At 43.1% G+C, this 25,080-nt stretch overlaps 1 long non-coding RNA gene and 1 gene segment (V, D, J or C); both read right to left on the reverse strand.

The window, feature by feature from the left end:
* Positions 1-460: 460 nt before the first annotated feature.
* On the reverse strand, positions 461-1,421 carry LOC125117472 (T cell receptor beta variable 28-like). The segment is given in 2 exon segments: positions 461-1,070; positions 1,197-1,421. Coding segments are annotated over 2 exon segments (441 nt in total).
* Positions 1,422-24,191: 22,770 nt separating this feature from the next.
* The window catches only part of LOC125117476 (uncharacterized), a 34,435-nt gene continuing 33,546 nt past the window's right edge, over positions 24,192-25,080 (reverse strand). Inside the window, exon 3 of the long non-coding RNA XR_007132631.1 lies at positions 24,192-24,343. This is a non-coding gene — a long non-coding RNA (uncharacterized LOC125117476). The remainder of the gene's footprint in view (positions 24,344-25,080) is intronic.

Here is a 25,080-nt window from a genome sequence, read left to right on the forward strand (position 1 = left end):
TCCCAACCCCCCAACTTGTTTCCTTTGGAAACCATAAGGTTTTCAAAGTCTGTGAGTCCGCATCTGTTCTGCAAAGAAGTTCGTTGTGTCCTTTTTTTAGATTCCATATGTCAGTGAGAGCATTTGATGTGGGTGTCTTTCATTTCTTTTTCACTTCCCACCCCTCCCTCCACCACGGGAAGGATTGTCTGGCCATTCCCTGCCCGAGGACATCCTAAAACACTACTTATTTCCCTACACATCTTGATTAGACAACCTGAGAGAGAACCTGGAAGCTTTTTTTTTTTTTTTTTTTTTTTTTGCCACCCCTGCAGCATGCACAAGTTCCCAGGCCAGGGATCACACCCAGGCCACAGCAGTGACCCCGGCTGCCACAGTGACAACGCTGAATCCTTAACCTCTAGGCTACCAGGGAACTGAGGGCTTTTTTTTTTTTTTTTTTCCACTTAATTGAACAGAATTTAATCTCATCGAATTCCTTACATCGCAATCTGAAAAGTGAAGTTTGTCCTAGAAAACGTTTCCATTGGGCTAATGCCCTCTAGGTGGGTGGACTATCAAGCAGAAGCGAAGCCTGGAATGATGACAGGGAGGGTGATTTAGAAGGATGAGGATGGGAAGAGGGAGGTAAAGAATGTTAAGGGCAGGGCAGGGTTTCAGGGCAGGTTTTTGAGTAAACTTCCAGCGGGGGTCAGGGATCTTGAGGTCAGCATCCGCTCACTCCTGGGTTTGCTTCTCTTTTTGTGCAGAGAGGATGTGGTGGTGCAGTGCTGTGGATTCACTGCTGGCGCAGAGGTACACAGATGTCTGGTTGAGGCTGGCAGACGGCAAGGTCAGGAGGAAATATTTCAGGTCATCCCGAGACACACGTTACCCCTCCCAGACATCACCCTCCTCAGAGGTATTGGTGTCAGTTGAAGAAGAGATCAGCCGCAGTCCAAATCCTGGGTCTTGGCGATACCAGTACATGTAATTGTGATTCATATTCTGTGAACAATGTAGAGTTAATTCCTTTCCTGTCCTCAAGACCCTGTGTCTTGGGAACTGTGTGACGACAGCATCCTTGAGGCCTGTGGGAGAGAAAGTAGGGATCAAGAAAGACAGCCTGGGGAGGGAACAGGCTGAGGAAACCGTTTGTAGTCAGAGCCTGGGAAGCCAGTGACAGTGACAGGTGGCGACCTGTGCCCAGGACTCACCCACTCTGAGGAGACAAATGATAAGACCGCAGAGAAACCTGTTGCCCATGGCAGCGTCGGGAGGAGACTGCCTGCTTCTGGGGCGCATTTAGTCTCTGACACCAGCACTTTCCATCTGCTTCCTGGCCAGAGACCACACCTCCTCCCTCACTGCTTCAGAAAAATGAAAATCCTTTTTCAACTTGATAGAATGTGACCGTTTCATTTCTCCAGGTCACATAGTTGTTTATGTTTATGCTGTTCTCTTGAATTAGCATGGTAGTTTTTATGCCCCTCTATGAATTTTCTAATTTCCTTTATATGCCATATCCTTTTAGATATGGTGGGTTTGCATCTTTTGAAATTTTACTAGGCGATTATGGTAAACCGAGTAGTGTTCATGGACCCTTGAGCGTTTTCTCTGAACCTTTTTTGGAACTCTTTTCCAGTTTGTCCTTATGCCCAACTTCAAATTCCATTCTAAAGGTACTCTAATCTCTTCAGCCACCCTGATGCTGTTCATTTCCATGAATGCTGTACAACGTCTGCATGCTCTCCGTATCATCCTGCGTCCTCTCATTTCCTTTAGGCTAATTTTTTTTTTTTTTTTGATTTTTGTTTTGTTTTGCTTTTAGGGCCACACCTGTGGCATATGGAAGTTCCGAGGCTAGGGGTCCAATCAGAGCTACAGCTGCCAAGCCTACACCACAGCCATAGCAACACAGGGTCCGAGCTGCATCTGCAACCTACCCCACAGCTCACAGCAACACCGGATCCTTAACCCACTGAGCGAGGCCAAGGATCGAACTGGAACCCTCTGTTGGGTTCGAAACCCAGGGAGCCACAATGGGAACTCCCTAGGGTAATTCCTAAGGGAGTTAAAAAGTGTGGTAAAGGGAATGGAGCAAGCCAATGTGTACAAATTTAGAAAAATCTAGTAGGTGCCTGGAACATTTCAGAGAGGATTTGGATGTGGTAGTAACTCATCTTCTCAGAAATTCCGCCAGATGGAACTGGTGGTGGACAGATGCTGATGTGAGGACTCAAGCAGCCATTTCCCTCTTGAGGGATCTAGGAACTGCTCTGAAAAAAATGGTTGCTTTGGGAAAAAGAAAAAAAAAAGCATTTTAGGGAAAACGGTGGGATGCTAGTCATCACAGATGACCTGAAGCTCAATGTCGTTGATGGGGCTTTCTGCTCTCTGACATTATTTCTAGGAAGATGGTTGATTTTTTTGTTTCTCGAAGTTTTTTTTGTTTGCTTTTTGAAATTCTAGGTCCCCTGAGGATGCGGCAGTGAATTGGTGTAGCTGCTGGCCCAGAAGTGGGACGTTGTCTCCAGGGCTGCCCGCAGCAAGTGAGCCACGGATCAGCAGTAGCCCCCAAACCCTGGGCGAGCCCCTCTGTCACTGTGTTTGGAAGTCAAAGGCTTTTTCCTTTAGCCTCCCAGGCCTCCCCTCAGTCTCAAAAGGCCGACTCAAGAGTTAATGATCAGGAAACATTGTTGGAGCTAAAAACTAGTGAAAACGGTTGCCAGAATGTCATGCCCAGGCTTGACCCCTCACTCACTCTAACCAGCTTTTCGCAAATGATTTCTTCCTTGCTTAATGGCTTTCTCTTACTAATGATTACCTTCTAGTTAGAGTTCTATTGCCTGCCTGGGGTTTTCCTTTGAAACGTCCCCTAACACCTGCTTCTTTTTGTAAGCAGTCCGCACTGAGGCTTCTTTAAGTTGGTATAGGAGCATAAAGATAAAAAAAAAAAACCAAAAACAAACAAACAAACAAACAAAAAACCTTAACTTTCTGGGTAGAAAAGGAGAGTTTCCCAGAAGTGGTATGGTTTTATAAAAGATTTATAGGAAAAGAAATAATCCTCCTGTAGGCAGAGGGACCAGCATATGAAAAGTCCAAGAGAATGTGACATTTTTGGAGTTTAGAGAAAGTTCAGAAGAGCCAAAAGTAAAATTAGGGAGGATGCAAATGCCTGAAGAGGGAGAGAAATTTCCAGGCAGGATTAGGATGTGTTATCCCCCTCAGTGCCTTCTCGAGACAGAGTTCTAACTACCCACCCCTCCCCAGTGACCAGGCTAACCCTGGCGATCACTAGATTACCATGATGGGTTACGGTTAGTTAGTGGATATTGAAGCACCTCTACTTCCTGGAGCGAACTCCAGGTGTTGTGTTACTTTTTCAAAAATATGGTTGTGTGATTCTCTATTATTTAAATTTTTTTAAATTAGTATTAATAAGTGAGATTCGTTTGTGGATTTTTTTAAATGTAGTCTTGTCAAGTTGTGATGTTAATGCTAACTCTATGTCATAAATTGGCAGTTTCCCTTATCTTTCTATACTTTGGTATATTTTAAGTATTTTTGAGTCTCTGATCTTTAAAAGCTTTGGTAAAATTCCTGTTAGAAGCCATCTGGTGGCCAAAAAACACATGAAAAAAGGTCCAACATCACTCATTACTAGAGAAATGCAAATCAAAACCACTATGAGGTACCACCTTACACCAGCCAGAATGGCCATCATCCAAAAATCTACAAACAGTAAGTGCTGGAGAGGGTGTGGAGAAAAAGGAACCCTATGACACTGCTGGTGGGATTTTAAATTGGTGCAACCACTCTGGAAAACAGTGTGGAGATTCCTCAGAAAACTAAACATAGAACTACCATTTGACCCAGCAATCCCACTCCTGGGCATCTATCCAGGGAAAACCATGACTCGCAAAGACACATGGACTCCGATGTTCCCTGCAGCACTGTTTTCAGTAGCCAAGACATGGAAACAACCTAAATGTCCATCGACTGAGGAGTGGATCAAGAAGATGTGGTACATACACGCAATGGACTACCACTCAGCCATTAAAAGGAATGAAATACCGGCATTTTTAGCAACACAGGTGGACCTAGAAATTATCATGCTAAGTGAAGTTAGCCATACAATGAGACACCAACATCAAATGCTTTCACTGACATGTGGAATCTGAAAAAAGGACAGACTGAACTTCTTTGCAGAACAGATGCTGACTCACAGACTTTGAAAAACTTATGGTCTCAGAGGAGACAGTTTGGGGGGTGGGGGGGATGTGCTTGGGCCGTGGGATGGAAATCCTGTAAAATTGGATTGTGATGATCATTATACAACTACAGATGTGATAAAAAAATACATTTCAGATATATATATATATATATATATACATATATATATATATATCAGGGACGAGGGGACTGAGGATGAGTTAGATTTCCAGAGTCTACGTCCTGAATTCCCTTTATGTCAGGTTAAGAATCTAAATTTTACCTTGAATATGAAGGAGGAGCACAGGGAACATGTGAGAGGGTGGGTAGAATGACCAGATCTGCGTATTATGAGTATCACTCTAGGGGCAAAGAAGAAGAAAAGCTGGAAGAGGACAGAGAGAGGTACGGAGGGTCACGAGGATTCTTAATCCTCCAGGCAACTCGTAAGGACACCTGACCACAGGCGACAGGTCCCTGACTTCCCCGGATGGTGATACCTACAGCCGAAGATGGTGAACTCTGTTGGGAATGAGTTGAGTGGAGGAACCTATGCATTAAGGTGGAAATATCTAGTAGACAGTTCAGAGAACCAATTCAAACAATGAATCGGATGATATTATCTAAGGTGTAGGTGGAGAAGAAAAGAATATATATTCCAGAGATCAGGATAAAATAAGGAAAGGGGGAAGATAGAGAGCCCACACAGAAGATGACAGAAGAGTGGATAGGGAGTTCCTGCCGTGGCTCAGCAGGAACGCATCTGACGAACATCCATGTGGACTCAGATTCAAACCTTGGCCTTGTCCAGTGGGTTAAGGATCCTGCGTTGCTGTGGCTGTGCTGTAGGCCAGCAGCTGAAGCTCTGATTTGACTCCTAGCCTGAGAACTTCCATAAGCCATGGGTGTAGCCCTAAAAAAAGACCAAAAAAAAAAAGAAGGAGTGGAGAGTATTGTGGAATACAAAGCTAAAAGAAAAATGCACAGGCAATGGTTTTTACAGTCTTACATGTGTCATGTTCTGCTGTTCATTTTCTTTTGTTTTATTTAGGTTTTTTCCTTTTTTTTTTTTTTTTAGGGCCACATCTGTGGCACATGGAAGTTCCAAGCTAAGGGTCAAATCAGAGCTGCAGCTGCCAGTCTATACCATAGCCAGAGCAACACAGGATACGAGCTGCCTCTGAGACCTACACCACAGCTCACAGCAATGCCAGATCCTTAACCCACTGAGCAAGGCCAGGGATCCAACCTACATCCTCATGGATCCTAGTTGGGTTCGTGATTGGCTGAGCCACGACGGAAACCCCTGAAGATCATTTTCTAAAATACTAAGCCACTCTAGCAAGGAGAATAGGCCAAGACAAAGACTCTGACAACTTCACTCTTTGTAAGTTTCGTGACAGAGGTGTCACATCTGAGACCCTTACCCACCGCTTCTCAGGAGACCGAGCCCCATAGCTGACAACTATGCTTTTGTCCATTTCCTGTTTGAAGGTACATCTATTCACGATCCCAGATCTGGTATTGGGTGGATGGAAACCAACATCCCCAGGATTAGGTGTATCTGAGTAAGAAGGAGCATTGATCTGCGGAAACGGCTTCCAAATGGTCAGAGCCGTCTTGGAAAAGAGCCGTGGCTGAGTCCAGGCAAGTCGTTGGAGAGGTTTCGTTGCAGTTTCTATTCCTTGCGTCTCGTGGAGATTTAGTTAGAATTTCATTAATTTGGAGATAGAGTAGTGAAGATGATCAGTTCCGGTCCCTCCACTGTTTCTAGTTCAAGGTCATGGAATGAGGCCTGAAGTTGTGAGAGACGGGGAGGGGGCTTGGGAAAGGAAAAGGACTTTGAGATGCTGTGTGAGAAGGAACACGTGTTACACGAGGAAGGAACCATTCACCAGACATGGGCGGTCTGAGAAGAAAGCCAAGGGAACCGTTTCCTGTTTCCTGGCTGGCAGAGGCTCCCCGGCAGGTCACCATGAGGCAACTGTCAACGGACATCCTCCCACTGATCTTGAAAGACAAACCCGGGCAGGCCTCACGGGCAGTGCGGTGAGGCGCAGGGGAAAGGTCAGAACGGACTGTGGCTGGGCCATTCCCCGGCTCGGCAGAGACTGACCCAGGGAGCTGTCTGCCCAGATCGTGGCTCAGACCACTCTGGCCCCTCGGGGCTGAGTAGTCCAGGGGAATCTGCAGGGGCTTCTGGAGTTTGAGGCAAGGTTTATGAAGGTGGGACTTTTCTCTTAGGTGACTACCATTTTTTGAGCAGTCTGTAGGTGCCTGTGTCATGCTGTGTATTCACTGCTGGCACAGAAGTATCTAGATGTCTGTGAAGGGCTGGTGGCCATGAGCGTTAGGGAGAAATGATCCTTCCTTAGTCTGGAGACAGTGGACTCAGACGGGCGCTCTCCTTTCTCTGTGGAATTAACCCCGTATGAATAATGGATCAGCTGCAGCTCCATTCCCAGGTCTTGCTGATACCAGTACATATTATCATGGCCCATGGTTTGAGAACATTCCAGAGTTATCTTTTTTCCTGTCCCGATTACGCAGTGTCTTGGGGTCTGGTGAACACCGGCATCCATGAAGCCTATGAGAAAAAGACAAACTAGAGTCTTGGCAACAGAGTCCAGGATGAGCCCTAATGTGGAAGCCAGAAGCAAACCTATCCCAGAAGAAAATGGTCCTCCCTGGTTTTAGAGAATGCTGTGTCTATGACTTACCTGCACCCAGAAGGTAAAGGGCCACATAGCAGAGGAGTCTGACGGCCATGGCACAGGCAAGGCGAGAAGGGCATCTCCCAGTCCTGGGGAAGTGGGATGGGCTCTTACTGATGCCCTAAGGCTGTGATGACACAGTGCCTGCAGACTTCCTGGGTCCTACAGCCATCCTGTTGATACAGCGGTGTCATTTATGTCCTTTTATTCATCTACTACTTCTGTTCCCTTCTCTCATCCAAAACAGGCTAGTTAATTTCCTTATCTTAAACCTTAACTTAAGTCTCCCCCTCTTTTTTTTTTTTAAACAAAATGTTAAATTACAGCTGTTTTACAAGCTATGAGGATGAGAATGACAAAGATTCGAAAGCTCTTAATAGGAGGATTTGACTTCATCAGGAAGGCTGGGGAAGACGTGGTATTTGAGGAGCGTTCTGAAGGATGAACTGGAAAGAAGTCTGCAGAGCTGAGCGAGAACATTCAGTGAACAGAGTGGTTCAACCAGACAGATGCAGGAGAGCAGGTTGTGATGCTAAATGAGGCAGCCCCTTAGGCAGCACGCGTAAAGGGCTTAAAGCAATAATCAGCATTCATGGAATTCTCAGAAAATTATTATTGGGTAATAATCACACACTCTTCTCCATCTATTTTCTCACTACTTGGGTTCAGATTTCACCCATTTGAAAACAAATTTTTATTGAAACACAGTCGATTTAGTTTTGTGACCCATGTATATGTACACATTTCTTTTGTCATTCTATCTTCCATCATGTTCTATCCCAAGAGATTAGCTATAGTTCCCTGTGTGGTACAGTAGGACCTCATTGCTTAGCCATTCTAAATGTCATAGTTCACATCTATCAACCCCAAACTCCCCATCCATCCTTTGGGCCTCTGCTTTGACTGTGAAACCTGGTCTTACATTAAGAGGAGGTGTCCAGGAAGAGAAAAGAAATATGATCTTACTGCCCTCTGCTGAAAAAAAGGTGGAATGGTTGAAGAGATATTTAGAGATTTGGGAAGAGTCTTTCTGACAAATTTCTAAAACTTAGGAAGCAGAAAGACTTCTAACTGTTCTAAGTCTGAGAAGATTTTAGGATGAGTGACGAGTGGATAAAAGTTCTCAGCCGTGATGGGATGGAAACTCTGTGTCATCGTAGAGGTGATTCAAGAAAGAGGGACGAATTGGGCGTAGCTATGAGATGCTCAGGTCCTACTCAGATGGAGGCATAATTGAAGGCTAGAATAAAGCCCCTGCCCTTTGTTTCCCAGCGCAGAGATAACTCATGCCTTGCCCACCTTGCTAGCATAGCTAGGGCAATCTCTGGAGAAGCTGCTGAGAACTCCCTAATGTCAGCAACTGAGGATATGGGAATCATCAGAGATATGTATCACAGACATCTCTATCCTTGTTGGTCCAGTAAAAACAGCCTCTCTCATCTTCCAGTCTGGCTTTTTTTTTTTTTTTGTCTTTTTAGGGCCACACTCCTGGCATATGGAGGTTCCATGTTAGGGGTGGAATCAGGGCTGTAGCTTCTGGCCTACACCACAGCCACAGCAACGCCAGATCCAAGTTGCATCTGTGACCTACACCACAGCTCACGGCAACACCAGATCCTTAATCCACTGAGCGAGGCCAGGGATCGAACCCACGTCCTCATGGGTACTATTCGAATTTGTTACTGCTGAGCCACAAGGGGAATTCTTATCTTCCAGTCTTCTTTGTCTTCTTTATCTTCTTATATAATTATATTTCAAAGGACTTGTATGTCAGAAAACATGTTACTTGGAAGAAAATCCTGAAAATTTACTTGAGACGTGTTTGAGTCAATTTTCCTTTCCTTCTTTCCTCTGAGAAGGGCATGCCCCTTCTCAGAGCCACCAGTCCAATGACATGGTGGCAGTGAACATGGGCCTAAGACCTGGCCCCTCACCTCAACTTCATATGATTGTAAAGGCCACCCCAGCTTCACATCTCCCTGTGGACTCAGCTTAGGCACTTATTGAGGCTGCAGGACAGTCCCACTTCTCCTCTGCCCCATCCGACCTCCTTTTTTTCCCTACTGTCCATGTTGAATAACCTTCCTGCACACTAATGTCCCTTGCAGAGTGCATTTTCCAGAAAAACAAACCTATGGCAATGTGCAATATAGAAGTAATAGATTTATAAATGGATTCCCCCTAATGGAAAAGGGGACCTTAGAGCCATCACTGAGATGGAAATATGGTATATGAGCCAGAATGGATGCATGTAGAGGTAGACAGGCAATAAATTCAGCAATAAATCACTTGATTTTGAATTATGGAATATCCAGCTGTAAGTGTCCAGTAGGAGGTTGAATTTGCCAGTTAGGAACTTATGAAAGAAGTTGTTATGACCATGGATGGGTGGGCTAAGGGAGAATATTTATACTGAGCAAAAAAAAAAAAAAAGTACATGTACTCCTATGTTCATTGCAGTGCTATATACAATAGCCAAGACATGGAAACAACCTAAATGTCCATCAACAGAGGAATGGATAAAGAAGATGTGGTACATATACACAATGGAATATTACTCAGCCATTAAAAGGAAAGAAATAATGGCTTTTACAGCAACATGGATGGACCTAGAAATTATCATGCTAAGTGAAGTCAGTCAGACAGTGAGACACCAACATCAAATGCTATAACTTATATGTGGAATCTAAAAAAAGGATACAATGAACTTCTTTGCAGAATAGACACTGACTCACAGACTTTGAAAAACGTATGGTTTCCAAATGAGACAGGTTGGGAGGTAGGGGGATTCACTGAGGGTTTGGGATGGAAATGATATAACATTTTGTTGTGATGATTGTTGTACAACTATAAATGTAATAAAATTCACTGAGTAATTTTAAAAATTTTTGGTTGTGATGATCATTGTACAACTATAAATGTAATAAAATAAATTGATTAATAATAAAAAGAAGGCAGAAGAAACGTCTAGGGAAATCTTCTAAAAATGTCCAGTAGATAATTAAATGGAACAGTTACAGCTCTCCAGAGAAGAATTATTATTACAGATGAGGCTGCAGATGAAGTGTGAGCAGAAAGCTGGGAACAGAATTCCATAGAAAACGGATTTTTTTAAAGGGAAAGTAGATGAAAGAGTTCCTCGTAAAGGAGATTGGGGAGAAAAGTGTGACTTTTGTCCCTATAAGGACAGGTAGAACATGAAAGAAATTGGATTTTTTGAGTCTGAACAATCACCAGGTCCCGTGGCTTCTTCTGTTGAAATAATTGAGGCTTAGGAGGTAAGAAGTCAAAGCACACAAAGAAGACAGCTTCAGCCTGACCCTCAGGCAGTTTTTACATCAGGCCTGGCAGCCCTTGGTTAAGTATTTTTGCGCCTATAGTTTACAGGTTCCTAGAAGGGTTCTTCCCGCAGGGCAGTCAGAGTTTTTCCCCAATGCTTTGAGAGAAAGAGGGAATTTCCAAGCTCCTAGCTTTGGCACTGTGTCAGGCAGCAGGCACATTTTCTGAAATTCAGTACATCCAGAAAATGAAACAAGCCTGTGTGCTCCTGCAGGTTAAGATCCAGCACAAATTCAAGTATGGGGCAGTAAATGAAATATAACCTTTTTTTGTCTTTTTAGGGCCTCGCCCATGGCATATGGAAGTTCCCAGGCTAGGGGTTGAATTGGAGCTGCAGCTGCCGGTCTACACCACAGGATCTGAGCAGCAGCTGCGATCTATGCCACAGCTTGCAGGAATGATGGATCCTTAAGCCACTGAGCGAGATCAGGGTGAGAACTCACATCCTCGTGGATACTAGTTGGGTTCTTAACCCAAGAAGCCACATCAGGAACTCCCAGAAGATAACTATTATAGATCACAGTCTCTAGCCCTTGAACTTCACTTTCGGAGTCAGATTGAATGGTAATTAAATGTACTTAGAATGAAGCTTTAAAAACAAGCTAGTCCAATTGTTCTTGGCATAAAGGCCACCAAATACAGAGCGAAACAGTGGCGGAAGCTTGGAGGGACCAGGACTGAGAAAGGGCTGGCAGGATAGAGGTCTCATCAGCAGGAACAGAAAGGATGCAGATGGGGATATTGTAAGGTGTGTGGAGACAGAGGCCAAAGGACCCTTAAAAACCACACTGTTGATGAGCTAACAAGAAGTATTTGTATTGAAAAAATGTGATGGTGTTGCCAGTGCTTAGGTCCATTCTCCTAGGAGGATGGTGTTCGGTTTGCCTCCCCAGAACAGATCAAGAGGGTCTGTAGGCAGGGGCGGTAGGTTCCATCTAGCCTGTGGTTTCAGAGGCATCCCATGGTCTGGGGACTCTGACCCGGGGTGGCCCTAAGCTCAGACTGAGAACCACTCAGACCTCTACATGCGACATCTAAGAAGCCTCCGTGCCCTTCTGAGCAAACGCGCTGGCCTTTCTGTTTAGAGAGCAGGTGGCCAGGAAGTGCTGTGTGAATAACTGCTGGCACAGAAGTAAAGGGCTGAATGGTTGGGGGAGGCCGACTCCAGATACAGGGAGAATCTTTCCTTCTCCTCGCGAGAAACATTGTATCCAGAGGCGACCTCTCCTTGGTTAAAAGACCTGACATCATAGGAGTAGTAGATGGACCGGAGCCCCTCTCCTGGGTCTTGTCGATACCAGTACATATACTCATGATCATTAGTCTGAGAACATTCCAGTACAGTTCTCTTCCCTGTGTTTGTGATCCTGTTCCTTGGGATCTGGGTTACAGCAGCATCCAGGGAGCCTGTGAGGACATGAGACAGAAACTGGAGACAGAGACCAGGAAGGGTCCTCTTGCAACAGTCTCAAGGGGAGACGCTTCAGCCACGACCTGGAACATTTAAGGTAGGGATTCCCCGTGTTCCCCATCTCACCTGTTCCCAGGATGCAAAAGGCCACAAGGCAGAGGCACGTGGAGCCCATGGTGGGGAGAGGCAGGATGAAGACGGTCCCAGCTCTGAGGGATGGGGGAACAGGGCATGAAAATAGGAAATTGTAAGGATTCAGGCAGTGATGTCATTGCCCCCCCCCCGCAACTGGGTGGGTCTCAAAGAAAGTTGCAGCCACATCCCTTCCCTCCCCACCCCCACCCCACAAGGGTCTAACCTTCTTTGCTCCCCTACTCCCTAGGCGGGTGGTGTCTCGGCTTAGTGCACGTACTATCCTCGGATGCTGAAACCCTCCATCACTCCTCTTCTCTTCCTCGTTCTTCTCTGCCCTCCATCCCTCAGAGAACAATCTCTCTAACCTCTTCTCAGCCCTTATCGCTTTCAGTAATTCAAGGAAGCGTCACCCTCTGAATTGAATAAGCCACAGAGAAAATTCAGAATCATCTCAAATAAAGGGAATCTAGTCTCATTGGGAGGTTGTGACACTGACATTCCTATTTTTTTCTTCTTTTATTTATTTATTTTTTTCTAACTCAGGTCTAGACAACCCATGCAGTTTGAATAGATTCACTGGAAAATGTGAGATTTTTTTTTTAAGAAGAAGGGCAACACTATAACTGGGCTCCAATTTGCCACAGTTCTTCCATGGCTGCTGGTTTTTTTTTTTTGGTCAATGTTTTCAAGATGCAGATCTTTCCTGAAAATACTGGCTTATTGCAGGAAGATATTCGCTTAATGTGAGTGTGGATTTCAAATAAAACTTAAGACCTTCACTTATGTCTTGAATTAACTAAAAGTGGCTCCTTAAAGAGGTAATTTTAGTGTAACATAAATTGTTCCTGATCTTAGGACAGTGTTCAGCATTGCAATGTAACAGATTTCCAATACAGCATACTTAAACAGTAGTGTGATGCCCTGTATAACATAAAAAACAAACTGGCTGCTTATGCTCGTCCTGCCTCCGCCCTGTCTGTGAAAAGTCCATGGCATCCCACGCCAGAAAATCCTGCTGCATCTCACATTGGGTAAGTCTTACTTTTAATATTTTTCTTTTGATTAGGAAAATTCTAATATCTGCAAAGTAAATGCAAGAGTACAATGAGCCTCCATATCCCCATTACCTGGCTTCAAGAGTTCCCAACTCATGGCCTCTCTTGTTGATTCCTCATTTGCTTCTCTCTCTCCTCGGTTATTTTGCATAGTTCCTGATTTATTTAGGAACGCCCGAGCACATTTTCCGGCCAGTGCACCATTCCAGATGACACTTTCCACGGTTCTCACTCTTCTTACTCCTTCTGATAGAGTTCCCCATCGATAACACCAAAAGAATGGTGGATTTGTTCCAGTTGTTGTTTATCCTTGGGTTCAATAAACACAAACGTGGTAATTACAAAGATTGTAATTTGGGGTTTGTCCTTAATGGGAAAAATGCCATGCCATTGCTCTAACTTGCAGTTCTTAAAGTGAATGCACTCTTTGCTGCCCCCTGCTGCAGGTGGTAATTTGAGTGGAAGAGCCTGTTATTGTTGGGGGTCACATCAACGGAGAGAGCAGAGAACTCAGGTCCAGTGGAATCCTGCAGGAGGAGTTTGGAGGTGCGTGGGAAGGAGAGGAGAAGCGGAAATCACTCTGGGAGCAGAATCTATGCCTGAGGAGGAGTGAGAGACTGTTATCAGAGGAATGTATGGAAGAGACATATATTGGATGGGTATGGAATTGAAAGAGACAGTGTAGGGAGTTCCCATCGTGGCTCAGGGGAAAAAAATCCAACTGATATCCATGAGGACACAAGTTCAATCCCTGGCCTGGCTTAGTGGGTTAAGGATCTGGCATTGCTGTGAGCTGTGGTGCAGGTTGCAGAAGCGGCTCAGGTCTGCCATTGCTGTGGCTGTGGTGTAGGCCAGCAGCTACAGCTCCAATCCGACCTCCATATGCCATGGAGGACCTCCATATGCCATATGCCTGGGAACCTCCATATGCCATGGGTGCGGCCCTAAAAAAGCAAACAAACAGACAGAAAAAAAAAAAAAAAACACCTCTAATTCCTGGGCAACCAAGAGAGTCCTGGGTGTCATGCACCAATATCCTCCCTACTTTGGGTGGCTCTTGAATCTTATTTATAACCCATATTCCCTCTGACTTAGCTTCCACCACAGGCAGAACACAGACCTCTCGGTATCACCCACATGCTTTTGCCAAAAGCTTTTGCTATATGTTCAGGGATGTGATCCTAGCGGCGCTGAAAAGCTCTTCTCATTTGTGAATTATTGGTCCTTATAACAAACATCCTTTGGCACAAAAGATGCCAATGAGAAACGGTTTCTTACTACTGGTTAGTGCTTTCTGTGTCATAAGAAATGTTTGCTTACGTTCAACTTACATAGGCGTTTTTCTGTTTTCTTCTAGATTTGTAGTTTTCACTTTTACACTTAGGCCTATTGTCTGTCTCATACTGATCTTTGTTTACGGTTTGAGGTAAGAGTAAAATTCATTTCTTTCCATGTGCTCATCCATTTGTTTCAATATTGTTGAGAAAATTGCTCCCTTCATGCAGTGGAATTTTCAATCCACAAACATATCTTTCCATTTTTAATATTTTCTTTAACTTCCCTTTGGTTTTTGTTTGTTGGTTTGTTTTTTGCTTTTTAGGGCCTCACCCACAGCATATGGAAGTTCCAGACTAGGGGCTGAATCAGAGCTGCAGCTGCTGGCCTACACCACACACAGCTCATGACAATGCCAGATCCTTAACCTGCTGAGCAAGGCCAGAGATCCAACTCGCATGCTCATGGATACTGGTAGGTTTCGTAACACATTGAGTCACAATGGGAACTCCTAGTTTTCCTCTGTGATGTTTTATAGTTTTTCATTGAATATTGTTTGCTAAATTTATTTCTGTTATTCATACTATTATATATAGAATTGTTTCCTGAAGTTTATTTTTCAATTGTTTGCAACTAGCATAGATGCTTTTTAAATATTGACTGTGTATCTCATGATTGTTCTAAATTCACAAAGTATTTCTAATTGCGATTCATGGCTTCCTATATAAACAATCATGTAATCTGAAAATAGTGATAAATTCACCTCTTCCACTACAATATTAGGACTTTTATTTCATTTTTGTTTGGCCCTCTGATACTTGTTAAGATCTCCAGTATAATGATGAAGAAAAGTAGTGGGAGAAACACCATGTCTTGTTCCCTTTTATAGGAGGAAAGTGTTCAATGTTCACCATTAAATAGGCTGTGAGTTGTAAATTTTTCATTGATGGCCTCAATCCGATTAAGAAAGCTCTCTTCTTTTACCAGTTTACTGAGAGTGTTCCTTTTGAAAGAGTACTCAGTTTTGTCACCTGTGTTCTCATCATCTATTGAGATGGTCAAATGATTATTCATTATTTTGCTAATACGGTGGCATCATGTTGATTTTTGATTGCTAACCCATTGTTTCTCTTGCAATAAACCCACTCGACCATAATGTATTATCACTACGTCTATACATACACACGTGCATACATGCATATAGACATATGCATTTGGCTTGGATTTGTTAATGTGTTGGGAAGAATTTTTTTCACCTGTGGTCATAAAGGATATTGTTCTGTAATTGTCAGATTTTGGCACTAGGGTTTTGCTGGCTTTATATAACGAGTTATGAATTGTTTCCTCCTCTTTTATCTTCTCAAACATTAGGTAAAATTAGCATTGTTTCTTTTTTTTGTACCTTAAATATTTGATAGAATTCACCAAGAAAGGAAACTGGAGCTATAGTTTCCTTTGAGAGAATGTTTTTGATAAATAATTCAATTTCCTTCATATAAGCTTCTTCACATTTCTAATTTCATCTTGAATCAGCTTGGTAGTTGTATTTTTCAAATAGTTTCACTTCATCTAAGTTGAAAATTTTATTGGCATATACTAATTTATGATATTCTATCATTTTATGTCTGTCGTAGAGATCTTTTTCATCATTGATATGGTAATTTGTGGGAGGGGTTCCCTTTTTTGTCTTGATCACTATGGGCTAATCATGTTTATCAATTGATCAAACTATGACCAATTTCCCTCAAAATCCTTGAACATATTTTTATAATATGTCCTTAAAAAATACCTGTCTGAAATTTCCAGCGTTTGTGTTATTTAGGGTTGGTTATTTAGAGTTGCATTTTTTTCCCTACATACGCATCATATTCACTCATTTATTCCTATGTCTGATACTTTGTTATTGCCTGGCTAAAACTGTGGATGCTACATTGTTGAGTCTAGGTTTTCTCCTTTCACTTAACTAGTGCTGTGATATTTTTCATTAAAAGGCAGTTAATTTATTGGCAGATCAGGGAGGCTTGTTGAGCTTTGTTAGGGCAGTTCTAGGGTAGCTCTTACTCTAGGATTTGGGTAGCCCTTCTTCGGAGGTGTAACCCCCTCCCAGGGCGGGGGGGAGGGGGGGGCAAGTGTTTTCCCAGGCTGTCTGCCAGGTCTCTCCCCTGTGGCTGGTGAGAATTTGTGACTCTCAGGATTGTGTGATCAGCAGAATCTCTGTTCCCTTCACAGCTCCCCTGCAACAGCTCTCTGCCAGGCCTTAGTTTGGGGCAGGGAAGGGGGAAGAGAAGGTCTTTGTTGTGCATCTGCCTCTACCATTCAACCAAAGACGAAAGGGAACCCCATGAAATATTGGGGCAGCTGACTCTTCGTCATCAGCCACCTCCACAGCCTGGAACTCTGGTCTCAGCTTCCCCATCTCAGCGAGACCACTGTGCGCTGCTTGCCTCCACGTCCTTGCACTGCAGTCCGGAAACTACCAAGGCAGAGACTTGTATGTTTCCTTTTCTCAGTGAGGACAGCCTGTTGTTCAATGCCTGAAAACTCTTGCTTTAAAATTTTGTCAGGTTTTTTTTTACCAATTACTTAATGAATTTTATTACATTCATAGGTGTACAACAATCATCACGACCAAATTTTATAGCATTTCTTTCCCAAACCCCCAGTGCATCCCCCCACCCCCCAACCTGTCTCATTTGGAAACCATAAGTTTTTCAAAGTCTGTGAGTCATTATCTGTTCTGCAAAGAGGTTCCTTGTGTCCTTTTTACAGATCCCACATGTAAGTGATAGCATTTGATGTTGGTGTCTCACTGTCTGACCGACTTCACTTAGCATGATTGTCAGGTTTTATAGCGGCTTATGGATGTAGGGCAAGTAACAACTATCCATTTTGACCTGAATCCAAATTTCCAAATTATCCTTATTATAATTATAGATTATTATTATTTTTATTATTATTTTGGCTGTGTCTGTGGCACCTGGATGTTCCCAGACCAGCAATGGAATCGGCTCCACAGCAGCTACCCCAACCGCTGCAGTGACAATGCCAAATCCTTAACCTCCTGTACCACAAGGGAATTCCAATTATAGAATTATCATAATGCTTATTTCATTTTTAGGGTTCTTGATCCCTATTGTCAAACTGACACCATTATAAGTAGTTTATTAGTTTAATCCTGTGATTGGGCTTTTGATCAAACTGGATAACATACTTCATTTTTGAGTGTTCTTAAACACTTTTTTCACAAATGTTATTTCTTTCCAGATTTACATGAAATTTTTTATAATGTCTCATTTCCTATTAAATTGCTGGTTTGATTCTTTTTTCTTTTTTCTTTTTTTTTTGTCTTTTTAGGGCTGCACCCGTGGCATATGGAGGTTCCCAGGCTAGGGGTCAAATTGGAGCTGTAGCCACTGGCCTACACCACAGCCAGAGTAACTCGGGATCCGAGCCATGTCTGCAACCTACTCCACAGCTCATGGCAAAGCCAGATCCTTAACCCACTGAGCGAGGCCAGGGAGCGAACCTGTGTCCTCATGATTACTAGTCAGATTTATTTCCACTGAGCTGAAACGGGAACTCCTGATTGTTTTTTTTTAAATCGTCATCTTCACCTTCATGGTAAACACTGGTAGTTTCCGGGTATCACTTAAAAATGTGTTTCCCGGAGTTCCCGTTGTGGCTCAGTGGTTAGCAAATCTGAATAGGAACCATGAGGTTGCAGGTTCGATCCCTGGCCTTACTCAGTGGGTTAAGGATCCAGCATTGCTGTGAGCTGTGGTATGGGTCGCAGACGTGGCTCGGATCCCGCGTTGCTGTGGCTGGGGTGTAAGCCAGCAGCTACAGCTCTGATTAGATCCCTAGCCTGGGAACCTCCATATGCCGCGGGAAGCAGCCCTAGAAAACGCAAAAAGACTTTAAAAAAAAAAAAAAAGAGATGTTTCCCTAAATTCATTCCTCAGGAATTTGTTTTAATTTATCCAAAGAAAAATTAAATTGCACTCCACAGAGCATGTAACATTCTCATGGTTTGCATTTAAATATCTGTAATTTGCCATAAGTACACATATTCTTTGAAATACATTTTTCATGGCTCCTTTCACTCATCTCTCTTTCCCCAGGCGCTGAAATTCCATGTACTACAACCAGAAGTTTCTCAGTCCTTTTAAGCCTCAGGGAACAGGAATTGCTCTGTAAGCACTGGTGGAATTTAAATGGATCAGCTGCTGTACTAATAGCTCACTGAAACTGGTGACTGCACTGGATGGAATTTGACCCTAAAAATTAGATAAAATAAGGGTAAATATTAAAAAGGTAAAAATGTTTGATTTTTCTGCTGCCTTTCCCAGCAGAATCCAGTTAGTAAAAAGAAAGAGAAAAATTAGTTTGAGTCAGGTTTACTCCAGGAAGCAAAAGGTACAGGTGAACATAGGGAAGCATTTTCTCAGCATTCCTTGATAAAAGCGTTGTTGATAAGTGATGGGTCATTTTGGAGGCAGCAATGGTTGGAAGCTTTGCTATGCTACACAAAGACATGAGTGCCCATGGGGGAGACCACAGCCTGGATGCCCAGGGGACTGGGAATGGGAGAAAACAAGAGGGGTTTCTATAACGGAGATAGTACACCCCTGCTCAATAAGAGACCACCTCTTCCCCCACACTCAACGGTTCTCTGAAGTCTGGGATGATGCCATATAGATAGGTGGGGTTTCAATGTCTAAAATTAAGGAGGGACTAATATCTAGTATATCTCAGCACTGTCTGTCCAACACTCCTTGGCTTTTGCTAAGCACCCTTTAGCCTTGTATTAAATTGCACTGATGCTTAAGCTAATTCCAGTTAACTTCTGTTAACTTCCAACCTAATATATCACCTGCTTCCTAAATTGGGGCCATGATGGCTTTGCCCATTAAGAGGAACCAACATTTCAGCACTGTGGATTGGCTGCTGGTGCAAACATACAGCTCTGAGTGTCCTGGCTCAGAGGACTGGATTTCCAGGCTTCAGGTGAGGAGTCTGGGGAGTATTTAGCTGAGAATCACTTCTTGACCAACTTGATTTGATCAAGAACTTGTTCATTCTGAAAAGAAATCAAAAACGTCAACTCTTTTCTCTGGATCTGTTGAAACCAATAAAAAAAGTACATACCCTTTTGGGGGAATACAGTTCATCCTTGCTTTCTATCCTTTACTTTTGACCAAGTGTCCTGGACTCTGGGTGACTTTGGCATCGATAGAGCCTGTAAGAGAAGGAAACAGAAGCTCTAGACAAAACCCAGGAGGGACCTTGACAAGGGAAACGCCTTTGGCAAGTCCAGAACAGGATTTTCTATTTCGTGCTCAGGACTCACCTGCTCCCAGGAGACAAAGGGCTATAGAGCAGAGCAGGCATGTGCCCACAGTGGCCCTGAAGTAGCAAAAGGATAAGGTTTTTACACCACCATCAGCAACCTTGTGACATGATCACTGCGCAGACTCATAATGACCGTGTTCCTGGGCAAAAACATTTCATGGCATGGGAAGAAAGGCTTTAATCCTAGCTCAGAAAATAGAACTAGTTTACATTTTATTCATTTGAAATTTTTCTTTTGTCTTTTTGCCATTCCTTGGGCTACTCTGGTGGCATATGGAAGTTCCCAGGCTAGGGGTTGAATCGGAGCTGCAGCAGCTGGCCTGCACACCAGCCACAGCAACAACAGATCCGAGCCTGGTCTGCAACCTACACCACAGCTCACAGCAACACTGGATCCTTAACCCACTGAGCAAGGCATCCTCATGGATGCTAGTCAGATTCATTTCCACTAAGCCATGATGGGAACTCCTAAAATATGACTTTAATGTGAATGTCCTGCTCATGATCAGATTCATTTGGTGAAGCTGAAATTCTCTTAGCTTCCTCTGATCCACTAGGGAGAACTGGCATCTCTTCTCCTGAGCCCTCAAAGAACTTCTGATTATAGAATTACATTATATTATTTTATAATATATAATATTACAATGTGCTATATTCAAATCCATTATAACTACTTTCTTACTAGACTATTAGCTCCTTGGAGAAAGGATCTTTGTTCTACTCAATTTTGTATCTTTTTTGGAAAAGTAGAGGGACATGGGAAAATGTTATGAAGAAATATACATAAGTGTATAAGGAGTGATTAAAAGACTAGAGGCCCAAGGAGCCAAGTCTATCTTCTGGGTCTTATTTCATGAGTTTTTGTTTTGTTTTGTTTGTTTTGTTTTGTTTTGTTTTTGTTTTGCTTTTTAGGGCAGCACCCACGACATATAGAAGCTCCCCAGGCTAGGGGTCCAATCGGAGCTGCAGCTACCAGCCACAGCCACAGCCACAGCCACATCAACGCAGGATCTGAGCTGTGTCTTTGACCTACACCACAGCTCACGGCAACACTGGATCCTTAACCCACTGAGTGAGGCTAGGGATCAAACCTGCATCCTCATGGATACTAGTCGGATTTGTTTCCCCTGTGCCACAGTGGGAACTCCCTTCATGAGTTCTTAATTAAGAATTCAGAGAGTGTAGGGACTGATCCTGAGCAGAGGGACAGATTTAAATTTTTTATATAGAGGCTGTCATGGGGCTGCAGGGCTGGAGCAGACTTATGCACAGGTGGGCGGTAGCCACACTCCACTGTGGTGCTACTGGAGCAGAGGTACAAAGCTGTTTGGTTGGTGTGGCCAACCTCACAGTGAGAGGAAACAGCCCTTTCTCCTCTCGAGAGGCACTGTAGCCCTCAGCTACGTCTCCTCTCTGAACATCCTTTTCCACCGTAGAGTAGTAAATCAGCCTCAGACCCTGCCCTGGGTCCTGCCGGTACCAGTACATGGCATTGTGGTTCAGGTTCTGTTTACATTCCAAGGTCACATCCTGACCAGCCCCAGCGAGCAGGAATCTCATCTGGTAGATTTCAGCATCCATGGATCCTGTGGGGTAAAGATACAAAGGCTGGGATAATGCCTAGAAGGGAGCCAAACACTATTATAAGAAGATGGTATCAGAGTCAGGGTCTGCACAACCAGAAGAGGATTTTACTTACTGCATGTTGGGCTCAGCTGCTCCCAGGAGACAAAGGATCATGTAGCAGAGAGCCCAGCTACCCATGTCAAGGGCAGAGTCTTTGTAAAGTTCCAGATGCAGACTCTGAGAGAGGCCAATGGATGAGGCTGGGATCTAGGGCTCCCCCTGGCTCAGTATGCAGAACTTGTCATTGCCACAAGGTGCCTGACTGTCACCGATGATCTGAATACGGGGAAACTAAGGCTAAGAGAGATCAAGACATTTGCATCTTCTTTTCCCCCTTACCGAGCTCTTTATATCCCTTCTAAATGACAAGTGCCTACACATTGAGAAGACTAAATCCACCATTTCCTGGTCAGAGTCACACTCAATGGTATGCTCCTCTGCACTTGCTATGATGAAAACTAGGAGGCCGCATTTTTGACCTACACCACAGCCCATGGCAATGCCGGATCCTTAACCCACTGAGTGAGGCCAGGGATCGAACCTGCAACCTCATGGTTCCTAGTCGGATTTCTTTCCACTGCGCCACGACAGGAACTCCATTACCTATGATTTCTTTTATTGACTTTGTCACAGGTTCTACTAACATTGCTATGGTTTATTCACTACATCTGTCCTGAACTAAATGCTATATCAGTTAGAGATGAGTAAAAACAAGATGCTTTTTTTCCCATTCAAAATCATGGATTCCTGAATTCTATCAATGTACCCCTTGGAGGTCCCTGGCTCCCAGGTCAAAGATTTCTGCTTTAGAAGAGAATATTCTTTGTACTGGAATCCATGAACAGGAAGCATTAGGAAATTTGTGTATCCTCAGAAATATTTTACCTACAGTGCAATCTCAGATTTGTTAAAGATGTCCTGATTTTAAAAAATTACACCACTTTTTAGACTGATTTACAGACGTAAGTTATGACAAGAACAGAACTTACTATGAGTGCATGCTGCGCCTGGGAACATGACTCAATTTCTCTACCTATCTTTCTACACAGCATCTTTACTGTCAGTTACCTTCCTCACCATCATTATCCTTGTCGTCTTCAATTCCATGATGTATGCATGCTCTCTGCAGGGCATTATGGGAATAGTGTGGGGGAGAGAGACTTTGTTGCATGAAAGAGAGAGGCTGAATCAGAGAGGGCGCTAATCAGAGATAACAGCGCCCAAATGGAAGAGTGAAAAGATTTACAGGCAGAGCTTCTGGGCCTGCCTGCTTACATCTCTCACAAGCATCCTATCTTAATAAATCTATTTCTTGCCTTAAAAAAAAAAAAGATTTACAAAGAATATACTTGAAAATCTTCCCTTTCTTTTTTTTATTATTTTTTTTTAATTTTTTTATTTTTTAAAAATCTTCCCTTTCAATAGCATGTGTACCAATGCTGAGACACTTTAGATCACAAGGTACACTATTCTTTTTGACATGTTTTCTTGTTTTATACAATTCTAATGGATTCATGATCCTTGCTGCATTCATTGTTAAGTGGTGCCATGTTTTAGAGGGAGCTCAACAGTAATAAGAAATGAAAAAGGTTATGTTGTTAAAAACCTTTCCTCATATTGTAAAAGATTTAACAGCCTGCCTCTAATGTAGTAATTTTGTATCTGGCATGCTTATGTGTTCGCGTGTGTGTGTGTGTGTGTGTGTGTGTGTGTGTGTGTGTATTTCATATATATATGAAATCATGAAAGAATAAACCAAGAAATTAATTAAAATAGTTACCTACCTAGAAGGGGAATAAAAAAATCAGGTAGAGAGGACATGTAGAAAACAACAGAAAGAGGCATTTTCATCCAAGTATGTTCATCAAATGAATTTAGGGAAAAATCAACGACATCAAGACATGATTGAAAAAAATATAAAGCAATCCTGAGAGAAACTAAAGACCTCAATAAAGTATTGCTTTTTGGGGAGAGGGAAAATATTCTGTATCTTGACAGTCATATGGTTACATGGATCTAAAAATTTATAGACCACATTGAAATATATGCTTAAAATGGGTATGTTTTACGGTAAGTATGTCATACCCCGAAATTGCTTCTAAAACTTGCGATTGCAGTGTTCAGGACAAAGGGAGTTGCTGAGGACCCTGTTCTGGCAGAAAGAGCTGTGAGAAGCAGTCCTGAGCCCCTAGGGAGTCCGGGGTCTGGATCAATGGAACGTGCTGGCCAGGCAATCCTGGCCCCCACAGAACACAGGTGACCTGCCAGTGATCCTCATTCCTGAAGGCACAGCGTGGTCAGCTGAAAAGCACAGAAGTACATCCTTTAATACAGATCATGAGAAACCCATCAAGCGCCTATCCTATGACTTTCCTTGGCCCGATGCCCTGCACACTGGGGAATCTGAGCCCCCTCTACAGCTTCCTTGCTCCTCCTTGGGTGTCTGTACCCGTCAGCTGTTTTAAACATCCTCACCCAACAGGGCCCATTTATAAATGTTTCCTTCTGGTTGAGGGTCTTTCAAGGTGGGTTTCTGTTAGTTCCTCCCACCTAATATACCACTTATTTCCTGAGCTGGAGCCACATGAGTTTGTGTTCTAAGAACAGCCAATGCTCACCACTGTGGCTTTGCTGCTGGCACAGAAAAACACTGCTGAGTCCCCTGCCTCAGTGGAATTGATTCCCAGGCTGCAGGGGGAGTTCTCGAGGCACCTGGCTATAAATCGCTGTTTGAACACTTCTGTCTTATCTATGATTTCTTGATCCTGTAAGTAAACCAAGAACTCCAATGCTTCTTCCAACTTCTTCCAATACCAATAAACATAAGTATGTCCTTTTATGGGGACACACTCCATCTTTGCTTTCTGTTCTCTTCCTTTGACCAGATAGCCAGGACTCTGGGTGACCTCAGTGTCCATGGAGCCTGTGAGGAAAGAGACAGGAAAGTAGAGAAAAAACCTCAAGAGGGAGCCTGACTTTGGAGCCACAGGAGCAAGTCCTGAGACTGGACTCCAACAAGTTCACAGCAGGAACCTACCTGCTCCCCAGAAATAAAGGGCCACACAGCAGAGGAGGCTGAAGCACATGTTGGCTCAGGAAGAAGCAGGGCAGCCGGCTTTTTTCTCTAAGGCTCCTCATTCCGCGTCAGCAATGTTCTTGTGACGTGGTCACTTCCCATAGTCACCACAGTCCCTTGTACATGAGACTCAAACATATCATAGGCTGCGAGGGCAGGAAATCTGGGGAAACAATAAGCGTGGATTTTAAACAGCTTTTATTTTTTTTTTCCTGACTCTGCTCTTTAAAATATAAAATTTTATATTTTAAAATATAAAATCACTTATATGTCATTAATTTATTTTTCATTTTAATTTGTCGAATTATCTCTTTCCCTCCTTCCTTTCCTGTGAGACAGTGAATCATACAACTTGCTGTATGTCAATCATATTTTCTACTGCACTTGTAAAATCATACAGCTGCCTCTTTAAATTAGAAAATTAAATACTGAATTTATACAACCTTTATGATGGGAAACCACACAATGAATATTCTTGCCCGAACCCATCAGCTTAGGAATTAGGCTATCGGTAAGAATTTTTAAGCCCCTGTGTTAATTTTCTGTATTTTATCATTCTTTCTCCATCCCAACCAGGTCACCATAACCCTGAAGTTTATATTTTTATCTACCTGCTTTTCATCACAGTTTCTAGCACCCAGTGTAAGAATCTGCGGAGTATATATCATTTAATGTTGTATGTCTTTGAAATTTATCTAAGGGGCTCATTTTGTTCACTTTTTTTTCTATGCCATGCTCTTTTTTATTCACAATTATGTCTATGATATTAATTTATTATTGTTGTCCACAATTTTAGATACTTCGATTTCACTAATAAGTGGGATTCCAGTCTATTAGTTTGTCAGAACTTATCCATCTGACTAAATGCACACTAGACTTTTTTTCCCTTAGATTTTGAAC

This window comes from Phacochoerus africanus, chromosome 16 (assembly GCF_016906955.1).
Source record: "Phacochoerus africanus isolate WHEZ1 chromosome 16, ROS_Pafr_v1, whole genome shotgun sequence".
Taxonomy (NCBI): Eukaryota; Metazoa; Chordata; class Mammalia; order Artiodactyla; family Suidae; genus Phacochoerus; species Phacochoerus africanus.